The 15,509-nt window shown below is 39.0% G+C and overlaps 1 protein-coding gene across 1 annotated transcript in view; it reads right to left on the bottom strand.

The window, feature by feature from the left end:
• Positions 1-13,314, bottom strand: part of LOC128865328 (probable ATP-dependent RNA helicase ddx42) — a 147,301-nt gene extending 133,987 nt beyond the window's left edge. Inside the window, exon 1 of the mRNA XM_054105528.1 lies at positions 13,229-13,314. Within this exon, the coding sequence (XP_053961503.1) occupies positions 13,229-13,244 (16 nt within the window). The 5' untranslated portion in view covers positions 13,245-13,314. The remainder of the gene's footprint in view (positions 1-13,228) is intronic.
• Between the last annotated feature and the right edge of the window lie 2,195 nt (positions 13,315-15,509).

The following is a 15,509-nucleotide window of genomic DNA, read 5'->3' as shown; positions in this document are numbered from 1 at the left end:
GCTACGAAACGATCTAAACAATAACCCATGGGGGTTGGGCTACAAAATCGTTATGAAAAAGCGAGGGGCCAAATCCCCTGCTACTGATATGGAAACCGAAATGGTAAGCAAAATAGTCGACACACTCTTCCCAACACACTGTGCTGAGAGGGAAGAACTCGAGTTTGAAACAACGGAACCTGTCCCATTCACAGAAGAAGAACTTCTGGATGCTGCAAAAGCAATGAAATGCAATAAAGCGCCAGGACCGAATGGCATAGTTGCAGAAATATTGAAACTATTGGCAATCGTACGCCCTTGTTTGCTGCTAAACATGTACAACGCATGCCTAACAGAAGGAATTTTTCCAGAAATATGGAAAAAACAAAAACTAGTACTAATCAGTAAGGGAAAGGGATACCCAATATTAGCGTCTGCTTATAGACCGTTATGTATGCAGGAAAACTCTTTGAGAAACTGATAAAGCATAGGCTTAGCGAAGCCGTAGAGAACAGCGGCGGCCTCTCCGGCAGGCAGCATGGTTTTAGAAGTGGCAGATCTACCTTAGGAGCCATCCAAGATGTAATAGCTAGCGTAAAACATGCCCAGGCAGGTAATCGATACTCCAAACGTTTAGTATTACTAGCCATACTGGATATTACAAACAAATAACAGCAGGTGCGGCCCAAGGATCAATACTCAGACCTGAACTTGGGAATATAAGCTACGATGAAATCCTTCGAATAGAGATGCCTGAGGATGTGCATTTGGTGGGATACGCAGATGACATTGCTGCTGTAATAATCGCCCGAAACACTGACGAAGCCAAAAGGAAGTTAAATCAGGTGATGATCCGAGTTCAGACATGGCTAGAAGACCATGGATTAAAGCTGGCCACAGAGAAAACAGAGCTAATCCTTCTAACGAACAGACGTATCCCATTAGAAGTAGACATACAAGTACTCGATGCCTCTTTATCGAGTGGTCAAGTACCTAGGAGTGCAATTAGACACAAGGCTAACCTACTGGGCGCATATAAACCATGCTGCCACAAGAGCTCCCAAAGTAAGCGGCATGTTAAGTAAGCTCATGGCAAACCTTGGAGGTCCAACGCAGAACAAGCGAAAACTTTTAATGGACACGACGAACTCGATTCTCTTATACGGATGCGAAATATGGGCAGATTCGCTAAGAGTGCAATGCCGGCGGAAAACTTTGCAATCTGTGCAACGCACCTGCGCTCTTAGAGTGGCTTCGTCATATAGAACAGTATCTGAAGCAGCGGTGTTAGTTATCAGCGGAACCATCCCTATAGATATTCTAGCACAAGAGCGCAAACGGAGATGGGAGGCAAAAAACACAGGAATCCCAGTACTACGTTTCTCCGATATTAGAGTTCAAACGCTCACACTTTGGCAGGCAAGATGGAACTCTGAACGGTATGGTAGATGGACAGCGAGACTAATACCCGATCTAAAAAAGTGGGTAGAAGGAAAGCACGGTGAGGTTAACTATTACCTCACACAGTTTTTGTCCGGACATGGGTCCTTTCGCAAGTATTTGTGGCGAATGGGTAAAGTGAGCCAACCAAACTGCATATATGGAGATACTGAGTATGATGATGCGGAGCACATCTTCTTTAAATGCGAGAGGTGGGACGTAGAGAGAACAGGTCTGCAACGAGCTATTGGTGTATTAACACCTGAAGAAATTATCGAGAAAATGATGATAGACGAAGAAAAATGGAATGCCGTCACAAATTTTGTAGAGGATATTATCCGAAAAAAGAAGCGCGAAATAGAAAGTTATGCTGAAGAGCATTGAGCATAGGTTTCTCAAAACAGGCGACCCTGGATGCAGGGTGAATAAGTAAGTGTCCTTCTTAGGACGCCGTCTTGGCCCTCTACCTCGAAGCAATGCGGAAGAAGTCCCGGGGTGGAGGCAAAACTCCAAGAGAAGAGGAGGGATATTTTTAGTGGAATCACCACACACGTAGTAGCGACGGTTACTATATGGTGCGAAGGCATTTTTAACCCACCTCAACGCCAAAAAAGAAAAAAAGTTGAGCGAACGGGTTAGCCTTAATGGCATGAAAACAAATGTGAAAAAACTGAAAATTAGAGACATTCTCGTTGAGCAGAGAAGCAGGTTTTGCAATACGTGTCACATAACTGCGCCCTGTTGCACGTATGTATGTATGTATAAGCACGTGTATTTACATATGTAGACTATAATTGAAGTTTCCTGAGTGAGTGTGTGTAACTAACAGCTATTCATAAGGAATTTCTGAGAATTATCTACCATTCAACCAGTTACGCTGCAGGATTACTGGAAAAAGTAGGATGAAAGCCTATTTTTAACTAGTCAAATAAAATTTCAGTGTGTTTACATCAAGTTAACGGCACACATACACACATATTTGCATAGCTGTCAGCATAAAACACTTGCGACGCACACAAGGATTCACTTCATGCGTCTCCTGAATGCTTGGCGCTGTTGATGAAAGTTTTGTATGTAAGTAAGCATCAAATTACTTCCAGGAAAAATATACTAACGAGAATAGTGCTCTACATTCTGTGTTGTAACTGTTGATATCTATGTGTGAGTGTGAGCGATTGTATGTAAGCGCTAAAATCAGTTAGATGTAATTCATTCACGCGCAAACTTTGCAAAATGCCAACGATACAATTTTAAACGCATCGCAGCCGGTGTTACAGCTGATAAATAAACACTCAAAGTGAAAGTGTAATTAAGAGGAGAAGGAGCGCATTACAATTCGGAAATAGAATTCGGAAGCTTACCGTGTCTCTTAAACGCACAGTTTTGGCAATACTTATACAAATTTATAGATCTTATTTGCAGGGAAAAATTCTCAAATGGTTTGAAATAGTTTTCTGTCTAATCTTAAACTCCTGGGCAATAGAATAAGAGCACACATAACGGTTCGATGATTCCCATGATTTTATCCATATTTTCGACAATTGGTCTACCAGGAGGTAATCTTTGGAATCACCCTTTGGCTATTGCTTACTGTAGGCGATACTTCATTGGGTCCATAATAGCACACAGGTCTGCCTTTCCACCAGAGTCGTAGTGGTACTGGGGAGTATATGGAATTTTCTCTCTTTTTTAAGCTCTGTTTGAAACCTAATATACGGGGTGCTTGAGGGTATTTGAGGACAACTTGAAAATAGAACTAATTAGCTTTTCTTTTGAATAAAATTAAATGAAACTTCACGAAATTTTTTACACAACATTAGCCTATTCTTGTTCTTGATTCTTCAATAACCGCTTACGCGATTCTGATGAAGCTTAACAAAGCACGCCAGTCAATTCTTTCTTGAGCTAACCGGCGCCGGTTGGAAATACCAAGTGAAGCCAAGTTCTTCCCCATATGATCTTTCCAACTTAGAGGAGACCTTCCTTTTCTACAACCGCATCGAATACTTCAGCAGAGCCGGAGAGTTTGAATCCATTTTGGACGACATGATTCACAGCGCTATGTCTATGTCGACGTAAAGTTCGTGCAGCTCGTTGTTCCATAGCCTGCGATACTCGCCAAAAATCTTCCGCAGAATCTTTCTCTCTAACAGTCCAAGGGACGCCTCATCGAATGTTGTCATCGTCAAGGCTTCTGCGCTATCTATATCTATATCTATATTCTATATCTATATATATAAAAATTAAGCCGAAAAAAAGTGTGCATTTCTCCGGGGTAATCTCAGCAATTCGTGTAAGGAAAACAATAAAAGTTTCACACATTGTTTGTGTTGCTTTGGCAAAGGTTTCTGTGAAGTTTGGTTGAAATCCGATAACGCGTGTGTGTGCGGTGCGTCGGTTAAGTGAGTGTGTTTTTGCTATTTGCCGCACGTATTTTTTGTACCGCACATAGCATTCATTAGAATTGAATACATTTTGGTCATGTGTGTCTGGGCCGATTATTATGAAATTTGGTATACATATATATTTTTCCACGGTGAAGGTTAGTATAATATGCTTATTGATTCCACTCGCCACCAGGTGGCGCTGCCGAAGGCCAAAACGAGAACCCGGGTAACCCTAGGTTGTGTTTTTACATTGTGGGTATCAAATCAAAGCTACTGATTAGTGCTTTAATACAGAGTATTTTTTAGATCTCTGAGTGACCAGGGTCTCGAGATATAGCCGAAAAGGTGGACCAAGGTACCCTTGGATGTGTTTGTACAATATGGATATCAGATGGTAGCTGTTGATGAAAGCTTTTAAGTGAAGTTATTTTTACTGCCCGTTTCCGGGATAAAGAAAGGAGATGGAGCTGGAGATGGAAGAGGAAGAGAAAGAGGAAGACCACTTATTATTAAAAATTAAAGAAAAAAATTCTAAAAAAATTTTAAAATGTAACATATACGCTTATTATTTAAACGTTAATCTGAAGTCAGTTATAGTGAAAAATTCATTGTATCATTTCCGGCGTGATTGGTGATCGTTTCCTTAATTTGTTCAGAAAGGTTATGCTAATATGAGATATTACCTATATCATTCATATATTTACGTATTACCTGTGTGCTCACAAATATACGGTTGAAGCAAATATATGTCAGTTTTTTTACTTCGCCGGGAAAAGTTTATATAAATTTAAGAAGAGTAAATAGAACTTATTTTATATCAGACTTCACGCAAAAAAGTCATTTGCATATAGCTGGGTTAAAGCGGGGGGGAATATAACAGTTCTCTTCTCCTTCTCCGCTTTTTCGCACACGTAATGGTATGGGATGAGTGCACGATGGCACATAAATAGTCACTGGAAGCGCTTGATAGGACATTACGAGATTTACGTAGTAAAAAGGAAAAGTTTGGTCGTGCCTTAGTGCTGCTGGCAGGTGATTTTAGACAAACACTGCCTGTTATTCCTCGAGCAACTGTAGCAGATGAATTGGCTGCATGTTTGAAATCATCATATTTGTGGAGACATGTTCCAACACTCAAACTAACTACAAATGTACGTGTTCTAATGCAAAATGATCCATCAGCTGCTGAATTTTCACAGCAATTATTGGATATTAGAAATGGCAAAGTTCCTGTCGATAATTCAACTGGCTTAATAACTTCACAACCAAACTTTTGTCAAATAAGTCAAACGAAAGAACAGTTAATTTAAAGTATTTTCCCAAATTTGCCTCAAAATTACAAAAATCATGATTGGCTTAGTGAACGAGCCATCATGGCTGGCAAAAATAAAGATGTGAATGAAATGAATGCGGCTATTTTGGCTAACATATCAAGTCCAGAACAAACATATCGATCCGTTGACACTGTTACAAATCAAGATGATATTGTAAATTATCCCACTGAATTTTTGAATTCCCTTGATTTACCTGGATTACCGCCACACATGCTAAACTTGAAAATAGGAGCACCGATTATTATGTTGAGAAACATAAATCAACCACCACTATGTAATGGCACTCGATTGAGATTGATGAATAACGTCATTGAAGCAACAATTTTGAATGGAAAATACTCTGGTGAAGACGTTTTAATACCGCGAATGCCAATGATACCATCGGATATGCCGTTTGAATTCAAACGTCTTCAATTTCCTGTTCGCCTTGCAGGGTTTTCGCTAGTACACCATAAAATTGTTCAATAAAATCTCGATTAGCTGGAATAACCTCATCGATCCGTCACTGGAAGCGATTGCATGCCCGTATCAAATGCTCTTTCTTAATATTGACCATAACGGTATTAAATGCAGCCTAATCCTGCGGATTACGGTGTGGAGAGTTGGTCGGCTATAAGTTCGATGCTAATCTTGTGTCGCCATCGCTTTGTGTGAAGGAGCAGAGTTTTGCAGAAAGACGTTTGGGCTCTAACCCTGTACACTGACAATCCAGGGTTTCACTACTGTCTCTAGAACCTCGATATGTGCAGCTGATAAAAGTGGCTACAAACTGGAACCAGAAACTATTCCAGGTTTGGAATAAAGTCATTTCTGTGGTTGGTCTTTTGGTATTGATAAAAATGTTTTTCGTCAGAAAATACCATAAAATCTCAGGCGCTTCAGGGTATTTAATTTTGATAAGAAGGCGTTTTCATCGGATTACTCGCTGTTTTCGTACGTGCTTTGACATAAAATGTCTTCTGCGCGTAATGTAGGATTTATACCGGAGACCTTCATGGCCAATCCGACGGAACTGAATTCTCCAGAAACATTATGCTCCCTTCCAAGAGCCTTCATTGATTTTGGAGGTTCCTTGTTATTGATTGCTTGCACTTGTTGAATAAATTCTGCAGATCGGACAGTGTCAGGACATTCCGTATTGCGTATTGCAATAAATTTTACATCGCCGCTTGATGCTTTCAATTCTCGGCGAAGCTTATGAACGAATGAAAGGGCGCACTTAAGAAAATTATAGATTTCTAAATCGGTGTGATTTATTGAGTTAAGGTGGAATCTTCCAAGCTTTATTTCAAAAAGAGCAAAAAACAAAATAATGGTTTCGGGAGGTTATAGCCACTTATATAAGTATACAGGCTCTGAAATATCGTACGCCCCCTGTGTTTTTTGGTGGGGTAAGAAGTTCTAACCGTTTTTTTTGCTTTACTTTGACGATGAACTTTTAAGGCAGACAAAGAAAGAGGGAGAGACCCGAGAGAGAAAGAATATATATCTAAATAAATTCACAACATTTGCAGAGAATACAAATAGACAAAATTTACAAAACACGGAGAAGGGTCGACCGATGTAGCTAAACGCCGAACACAAACCGTGGCAACAACGCGCGCAACTCCGAGCGTTTATCACCCGCACAAACGCAGCGATTTCAAGACTGCAACAATGAAACAAACTACCTCAAGGCAATACCAATAAATCTGACGCCCGAATGGATAGCACATTATGTACGCACAAGCACAACCAGGAAACGGAAATATGTGCCAAAAAAAAGATACAAAAAAAAAATCGGAACCAAAAAACGGCCCAAACAGTAGTCACTAAGGAAATATAACGCCAAAAAGTAGGCAGTGTTATTTCTCACTAGAAATTAGCAACCACTAGAAAAAACTTAGGACAAATAGCCTAAAGTGTATGTAAGATATATATAAGGTCTCTCTCTCCTTTTCCTCTGCGTTAAACCTTTTTTCTCTCTCGCGGAACGAAAATGCCCAAAACGTTGCATGGCCTTGAAATTTTACTCTCCATTCTTGATCGTCCATCGACGCCTAAGATGCTTCACTGCAAAAATGCATTGAAATTGAAACTCTTGTTTGTAACTTTGATTTGTTGGGCCTTTATTATCCCATGAACTATGCTTTTATAAAAAAGTGTACGAAAAAAATGTTGCATGAAAAATAGTACGAACACTGCAAGTAGATAAAGTGACTTAATTATGTAAGCACAATACAGGGAGGATATAGAGGAAACTTTAGAGCGCCTTCTGGGTCTTTGTCCAGTATTATCAAAAACCTGTCCGAAATGCCTGGGAGCCTCACAGTTTGATGGTCGCGAAAAAATGGATCTTGCAGGGCTGCTTAGATTCGGTACTTTAAATGTTAATAGAGGTCAGTCTCTATCTGGTGCAGCTAGGGTCCAAACGGTCTATGAGTGGCTTAATACCAGCCGGATTAACCTAACCTATGTAAGCACAAGTGTCTGTATTTATTAAGACAGCTGGTTGGCAGATCCACCATCGAAAGCTCCATGTGTCTAGAAAACACGCGTTGGGTATTTGTATAATAAAGGGGGCACCTGTCGACCTTCTATACTCTCCCTTGGGAAGAGCGTAATTAATTCACCGTAAAATTGGATTTCATTTGGATTATTCTAATTATGGACTACAAGCCCAGAAAGGAGTATATTGTTTGCATGTAAACTTATTATTTTACTCGTATATAGATAAAAAAGGCGTTAGGTATTTGCCTTAAAAGCTTTTAGCGAAATTGGATAAAGCCATTGGCCTCTTCCACAATCAAACAAGTTGCTATAATTTTCTTTTAAATTTAGTATTATGGAAAAGTACATACATGCATATGAACTTATACACCCTCTGCATTGCGTGACCACTGCATTTTGTTTCCTGAAATCAGGTCGCTGAATTATCAGGTCATGAATTCAGATAAGAATGAGAAGTGAGAGGGGAAGTGGTTGGCGAATTAAATTAGAAAGAGATGAAAGCAGGGCGTGCTATATTTACGAGCGACGAGCTGAGCAAAACAGGCAACAACAAAAAAGCATGTGACTAGTTAGTTATCACGCATCAATTCCTTGTATCAATTTGATAACAACTTATTTTGGTGCGCAAAATGTGAAGCTCAATGAATATTTTATTATCTTGTATTTATTATTCAATATGTTTTGATTTGTTTTCTATAAATAAACAGACTTCTCTTACTTTTCCGTTCTTTATTGCTTAAATTTGATTTTTTGATGTTGCGTCAATTTGGCTTTCTTTTCCAGGGACTGGTGCGCGTTAAGCACAACAAAGAGAAACCACATGGACTGTATTTTTGCTACACAAACAAAATATATTTGTGCATATACAGTATGCCCCATTATTTTTTTCTGATGCCCATTTTTTCTATTGCCCACTCATTTGGAATTCACTTTTGTGAAATTGTAAATTAAAAAAAAAAACAAAAAAAACAATAATATAAATAAAACTCCCTTCCGGGACAATACAGTGCACTCACAGGTATCTATATATTAAAACTCTGAACAAAATTATTAGAATTAAATTTTTTATTTCTTATTATAAAAAATGTTGTTCTGCAAAGTCATGCAATTTCTAAGCGACAGTCAGTACAAAATAAAGAAAAATAAATTTCATAATTAAAAAAAAATAGTTTAAAATAAAATAAATTAAATGGTAATGTCTATAATTTCAGTGTTAATTGCCTGTTATTTCATCGCTTCGAAATGCACCCCTCAATTCACATCAGAAAAGTAGTGCTAAGAATCATGCCTGCGCGTCTAAGCCCAGGCCTGTGTTAAATTCACCTACAAAGTAAGGCGCAGGGTAAGTACTGCTATTTTATCTGGGATTTAGAGCTGATGAGTAATGAAGGGTATCTATTATAACATATTTGTTTTTTTTTATGAGGTGTAAAAATCTTTGAAAGACAATACTCGTATTAAGCCTGCAGCAATAAAAAGGTGAAATGGTTGAATTACCTCTCTGGCACTCCCCAAGTAGCACTAAAGCGCCGTTTTGATAGCATTTTGAGACCTCCAACGGGTAGATAACTACAACCAACCCGGGTAGTTGATGTAATGGAGAAGGTTGGTTAGATAATAAGTCCGCAATCCAATTCCTCTTTCGAAGGAAATGCCGTGAAGAAGGATTTATTTAAGTTAAGTTTGGTCTTATAGAAATCCGTCCTACCAGGAATACAGCGGAATTTCTCTAAAATTCACGAGTGCCCGCTACGGTTCGTCCTGAGTACATCGATTTATCTTAATCTGAAAGCTGACTTGGCAGCTATTTGCTTGCCGAATTGTTCTGTAGGTAATAGGTTGAGCATAATATTTAGTGCCTCTGTAAGTGTCTAAGGTCACTGCAGATACATAGACTGGCCATCCTTTGTACATGTTTCATAGCCTTTTTGATATATTTCTTATCCAAAGCCGGCCACCATACTAGTATACTATGCCGTATGCTCGAATTGGTCTTACTATCGCTGTGTAAAGCCAATGTACGATAAAAGAGGAAAGACCCCAACATAATCAGATTAATTTTTTTCAAGAGTAGAGTGCATTGCAGCTCTTCTTACTCTATCTTCGTCATTTGACTTCCATCTGAGTTTTCTGTCTAATATTAGTCCTAAGTAGGGCGCTTCATCACTAAACGAAAGTGCCGTAGTACCTAGCCTAAGAAGAGCTATTTCTGGGGTTCTGTGTTTCCTAGTGAATAAGATGAATTCAGTTTTGTTAGGGTTGACGCTTAGACCATTTGCTTTTGACCAGCTTTCGACCATGTTTAGTAAATCTCGCATGGTTTCACATCATCCGTTTAGGCTACATTGTGCTGTCCTCTCTCCTCTAGGCTCTTTAGCAACATGTTTTTTGCCAGTACCCAGAGGAGAGGCAAGGGCGCACCGCCTTGATGTGTTCTCTACTAACTCTTTTCCTGATCTTCGAGGCTCTTGTGGTTCCCATCACAAATATGCTCCTGAGCATGTTTTCGATGAACTCAGATCATCAACTTCAGATATCCTCATATCGGTCAGAACCTTTATTATGGTGTCGGTGGGATGTTGTTGAGCACGCCCTCGATATCAAGGAAACCTACTTGTGTGTATTCCTTATCAAATATTGACTTTTCAATTTCTGTAACAAGTGAGTTATTCGTAAGTGCTGTTTCTGTGGATTTTCCTTTACAGTGTTACGAGATACAAAGCTAAGTGCGGTTGATATTAGCTTTAATACACTCCTTTATGATGCCTCATGGCCATATTTGTGGAAATATTATCTAAAACAACCATATCCTTTCAGGGACTGCGCCATATAAAAGTCAACATTTATATGTTTTCTGTCGACCCGTACCTGTATATTTCCCTATATGTATATGTGTGTGTGTTTATGTGCATTTTTGCAAAAGGTGCATGCTGCAGTCGCTAAAAATATCACAAGCCTCAACACTAATTGAAATATATCAAAAAGCGTCAAAATAAAACAAAACAACAGCTTCCTACTGAAATCACATTTGATGAGCAACTCTGCTGCGTGCCGCAGCCGCTGCGCCAGTTGCTGCCTTAATATTTGTTTTTATTGCTGCCTTTGTACTTCTTCCTACTTGCATGCTTTAACTCAGTTTCCATTGTTTTTAACGGTTATTAGGAAGACTAAGATCTCGCCAACGAACACACTATTACCTAATAACCTCGTTGGCAGCCGGAGGAAACCCCCGGCAGTACGAACCAACATCATCAGCGTTGCCGACGCCATCGTCGACATCATCAACAATCAGCCAACACCATCACCAACATCATTAACCAGCGCATTTTTCCAATGCTATAATCTGAAAACGGGTTAGTGGTTCACGAAATGAAGACGATCGCCTTACCAACAGAGTAGAAGAAGAGGAAGCAAAATAAAAAACTGAAAACTAATAACCCGGCGGTGGCGACGCTACAGCGTTGCTGCTCTGCAGTGGTAAATGAATAAGTGGGCACATTTATACTATACATACCCTTATATAAATATACACACACATACACATACACATATGTTTGTGTGCAGCTATTATGTTTTAATGCAAAGACGTAATACGAGAAAGTGAAAGGAACTGGCTGTGGCTATGGCTGCGGCTGCGGCTGCTGCTGTTGCTGTTGCTGTTGCTGTTGCTGTTGCTGTGGCTTTGATTATAGCTAATATGGCATGGAATGTCTTAGTTTGGGTTGGCTTTGGCTTGGCAGATGCGACTACCGGCATTATGTACACTTACGACGCTCTATTATTGCCGTTATAGCGTCGAGTTGTAGCGCTGGGTAAATACAAAACATTTTATATGTACTTGCGGGCACTCTTAAAGTTTGTTTATGCCTCTCAGCAATAAAGTTTTTTAATTTTATTGCTTGTTGCGCCACTGCATAGCAGAGACAGTAAAACGGTTGCATGTGGATGAGTTTACCAGGGGCGCTAGATGGAAATACATCACAGAACATAAAACACTTGTGCAGTATAATTCTGCTAGCAACTGTGACACTATTGGCCGTATGAATAATTGTTAACGACCGGACTTTAAAATGCTGTTCCCAATCCAACTAAAATACGCCTTTAAATAAAATATCTAACGCAGCTATAGAAAGCCGATTACACACACAGAAAGTGAGTCATATTAGCAAGCACCAGCAAGTACGAGGGAGTTTTCCGTTTAAATAAGATAAAAGGGGTGCATTTAGTAGGATATGCCAATGACTTAGCCTTAACTGGGTTAGCCAAAACAAGAGGCGAAGAAGCAGCAAAATGCAGCACAATAACCGCAACGGTGAAGGCACGACTCCAAGCTATTAAGCAACCGGAGAAAGGTGGATGGGATCTCCAACAGAGTTGGAAGCCACACTATATAATTAGAGTCCAGGGCACAGCTAAGGTAACTTGGCCACATGATATGCTTCAAAGAGCACCTAAAGTAAGCTGGACACCACGCTGCTAAGGTGTGTAACTGCCTTTCCAGAATCATGCATGGCCGTTTTAAAGCGTATCTTTTCCGCTTTGTGCACGAAGGAACCCCATACCGCGAGCAGTACAAATCAGCAGTCCGCTTCAAAAGTCGAATGGCTAAACTGAAAGATAGCCGCGGTTGCAGTGTCACGACCGAGAGTCGAGTATAACTGATGTTAATGAGTCAGAACACATGGAACAAAGTACAGCAAATAACTGCCAAAAAATGCAACAACTCCGGCACAGCGAGCAGGCAAGGGTCGCAACGATCCATGTAAGTACATACACCAGCAAACCGACTCGGAGACAGGTAAACGGGCGCTGCCACACTTAGAAACTAACTTTTCTATGGCATCAACAGGGACATGATGGGAGTGGGCGTACAAATCCGACAGCCCTCTCTTAAATGATTTTACGGTGGGCAGTAGCTGGCAGATGCAACTTCTGACGTAATGCATCAAGACAGTAACCGAAATACTTGACGGTAGTACCGGGTGGATCGGTACTTTTAGAGTATAAAGTTCAGTTCGGGTTAAGGTCCCACGCTGACTGGAACTCCTGCTCTTAAAAATAACATCTTCGATGGACAAATAGAGTTTAGCGGGACATTTATTTTTACATAAATACATACAATACAATCAACCAACCAAACCACTTTCATGCACACATCCATCCATACATATCATCTACTCACAATTCGTGTGTATGTATTTAAACCGCGGATGCATACACATTTATTTCTACTACATTTTATGGCATTTTACCTCCACGAAGAGCCTGTAATTTAAGGTTGAACTCATACAAATCGGAACAAATATCCCAACTGCTGGCACTAATCAGGAAGTGCCATGGGGATATTGCAAGTATTTTGTCTCCAATTACTGAAATTGCAAATCATTAAGCCACTTGGCGACCCCCTCCATGCAGAGCCCATAACTATGCACACTTACATACATACAAACATACTCACAAACAAACTCAATATGAACACCGTACAATTCGATTCGCAAATATTTCCAGTGCTAAATCGAACTGTTCTTTTTTTTCCCCCCAAATCAGCTTTCATTTGTTTTAGTATTTAAAAAAAATAGCACATGGCACAGAACTCACCGAAAAGTCTAAACATTTTGAATTAACATGAGCCTGAACTGCTTTGTAGATAAAAATTAAGCTAATTGTTTATATTTTTGAAGAACTTTGTAAACAAAAATGAGGAAAATTCCGAAAAACTAAAAAATAGGTAAAAAATAAATTGAAATATTCTGACACTACTTTATTTATTGACTGAAGTATGTGTGCATTAGGCCGGGTCGATTTGTGGGGAGGCAAAAAAATCGCCCATTGCTCTGTGAAAATCATATTCTAGGGATCAAAATAAGAAACTTTGCCGAAGGAACCATACCTCTAAAACGAATTCTGATGTCCCCCAATTTGGGGTTTTTAGTTTCTTTTCCCATGCAAAGGCCAAAAATGGTGATATTTTGAAATGGTTGTATGGGGAATCCCCCAGGGGAGTTCCAGGGGGTGTGCCACTGGCATGGATGGGTCGGCCGTCCAAAGTTAGGGGGGGTCGGTCATACATTTGGACTCGATTGGAGCACTCTAAATGGGTCAAAGTGGGATTTTTCGTTCGACCCAAATTGGGGGACATCAGAATTAGTTTTAGAGGTATGGTTCCTTCGGCAAAGTTGCTTATTTTGATCCCTAGAATACGATTTTCACAGAGCAATGAGCGATTTTTAAATGGACCCGTCCTAGTGTGCATGTATGTGGGTTTTTATAGATATTCGTGCATATGGCTTTCATAAAAATAAATGAAATTAAATGAAATGGCGACTGAGGCAAGACAGTTTGCTTCATAATTGTATGACTACTTGGAGCAAGGCAAGAAGTAAAGCAAATATTGGACTTTCTACTGTTTTTACTAAAAATAGATTTCTGATATTTGACGATATATAGACATTTGGCATAACGTTGCCCTATTAAATTTTGAGACGGAGCGTATTTTATATAATATTGTAAGAGCGGGATTATATGAAAAATGCGGAGATTTAATTATAGTATGACTTTCTAATATTTCAACACAAACAATATTTTATTTATTTGTTATTCATTTATTTTGCTTTATTTATGATTAAAATACTAGTGAGCACCTGGAGACAACTTCTGGAGTCACGCAACTTAGCTGGAATGAAATTTAGTTATTGGCGCAAAACAGAACCAGTGGGACAAATTCGGTGTAGCTCTATGGTCTACACTGGAACTCTAGAAATGTCTGATGATTATTAAAACATCAGTTCGATAAAAGTTTTATCAAACCAACACTTTAAGTAATGCTCCATCTTAATAAAAATGTTGCTTAGTAATGAGACAGGCTCTTCAAGGTAAGTGGAAACACCAAGATCATGGAGAAGGGGAGAATTAAATTTCTATACAGATGGTTCCAAGCTAGACGGTTGGCTATGGAGTATTTTCGAAGAAAACTATCCGTTCGACTACCAGACTACTGCAACGACTATCAGGCAGAAGTTGTAGCTATAAAGGAAGTGGGTGTACATCTAAATACGCATGCCATAACAAAACCTATCATCTATAATATAAAAATGATTCGCAAAATGTGTTGGTAAGCGCATAACTCAACAACGCATGGACCAATCTTAACAATTCTTTTTTTTAAATGTTCCTTGAAGTCCAAGGATGGTTTGTACGGCGAGAAAAATTCAAATAATTTGCGGGAAAGCCCTAAAACATACCTTTTATTTTTCCCATACAAATATTGCACGTTCCCATACAAATGGGCCCGTTCGTGGGTGTGTTTGTTCGCGTTGTAGGATCTAATGCGTTCACACAAAAGTGATAATATCGTGAACCCGACCAAATTGAAAAGTAAAAAAATGTAAGAGCTATAGATTTGATTGGCCTCGCAATATTCCTTCTTTTGTTTTAGTTTCAGAATGAGTGAAGGAATGATTTCATTCACAAATAATAAATAAAAATAGTTAAGTAAATTCTCAGAATAATCATGCAGGGCTGAACAAATCCAAACATATTTTAAGAATAACAGGAGATAAACATACTTTAAGATGAACAAAAGACAAACATTATTAACTAATTTAGAAAGCCCATGTTTCTCACATGGTCAATTGTATGTTGCCTGTTCCCGTGTTGGAAAACCATCAGATTTGTTTGTATATTCACCAGGTAATCAAACAAAAAACATTGTATATCATAAAGCACTGCAATAAAAATAAAACAGATTTTTGTTAATAATTATGTTTCACTTGATTTACAATAAAGCGCTTACTGAAAATACGTATACGCGTTTTATTTCATTATTCTTTATTATATCGGTTATTAACCCTATGTTAATAATAAATAAATAATTATCTCT

The sequence above is a fragment of the Anastrepha ludens genome, chromosome 5 (assembly GCF_028408465.1).
Source record: "Anastrepha ludens isolate Willacy chromosome 5, idAnaLude1.1, whole genome shotgun sequence".
Taxonomy (NCBI): Eukaryota; Metazoa; Arthropoda; class Insecta; order Diptera; family Tephritidae; genus Anastrepha; species Anastrepha ludens.
This window is presented reverse-complemented; position numbering and strand designations above follow the sequence as displayed.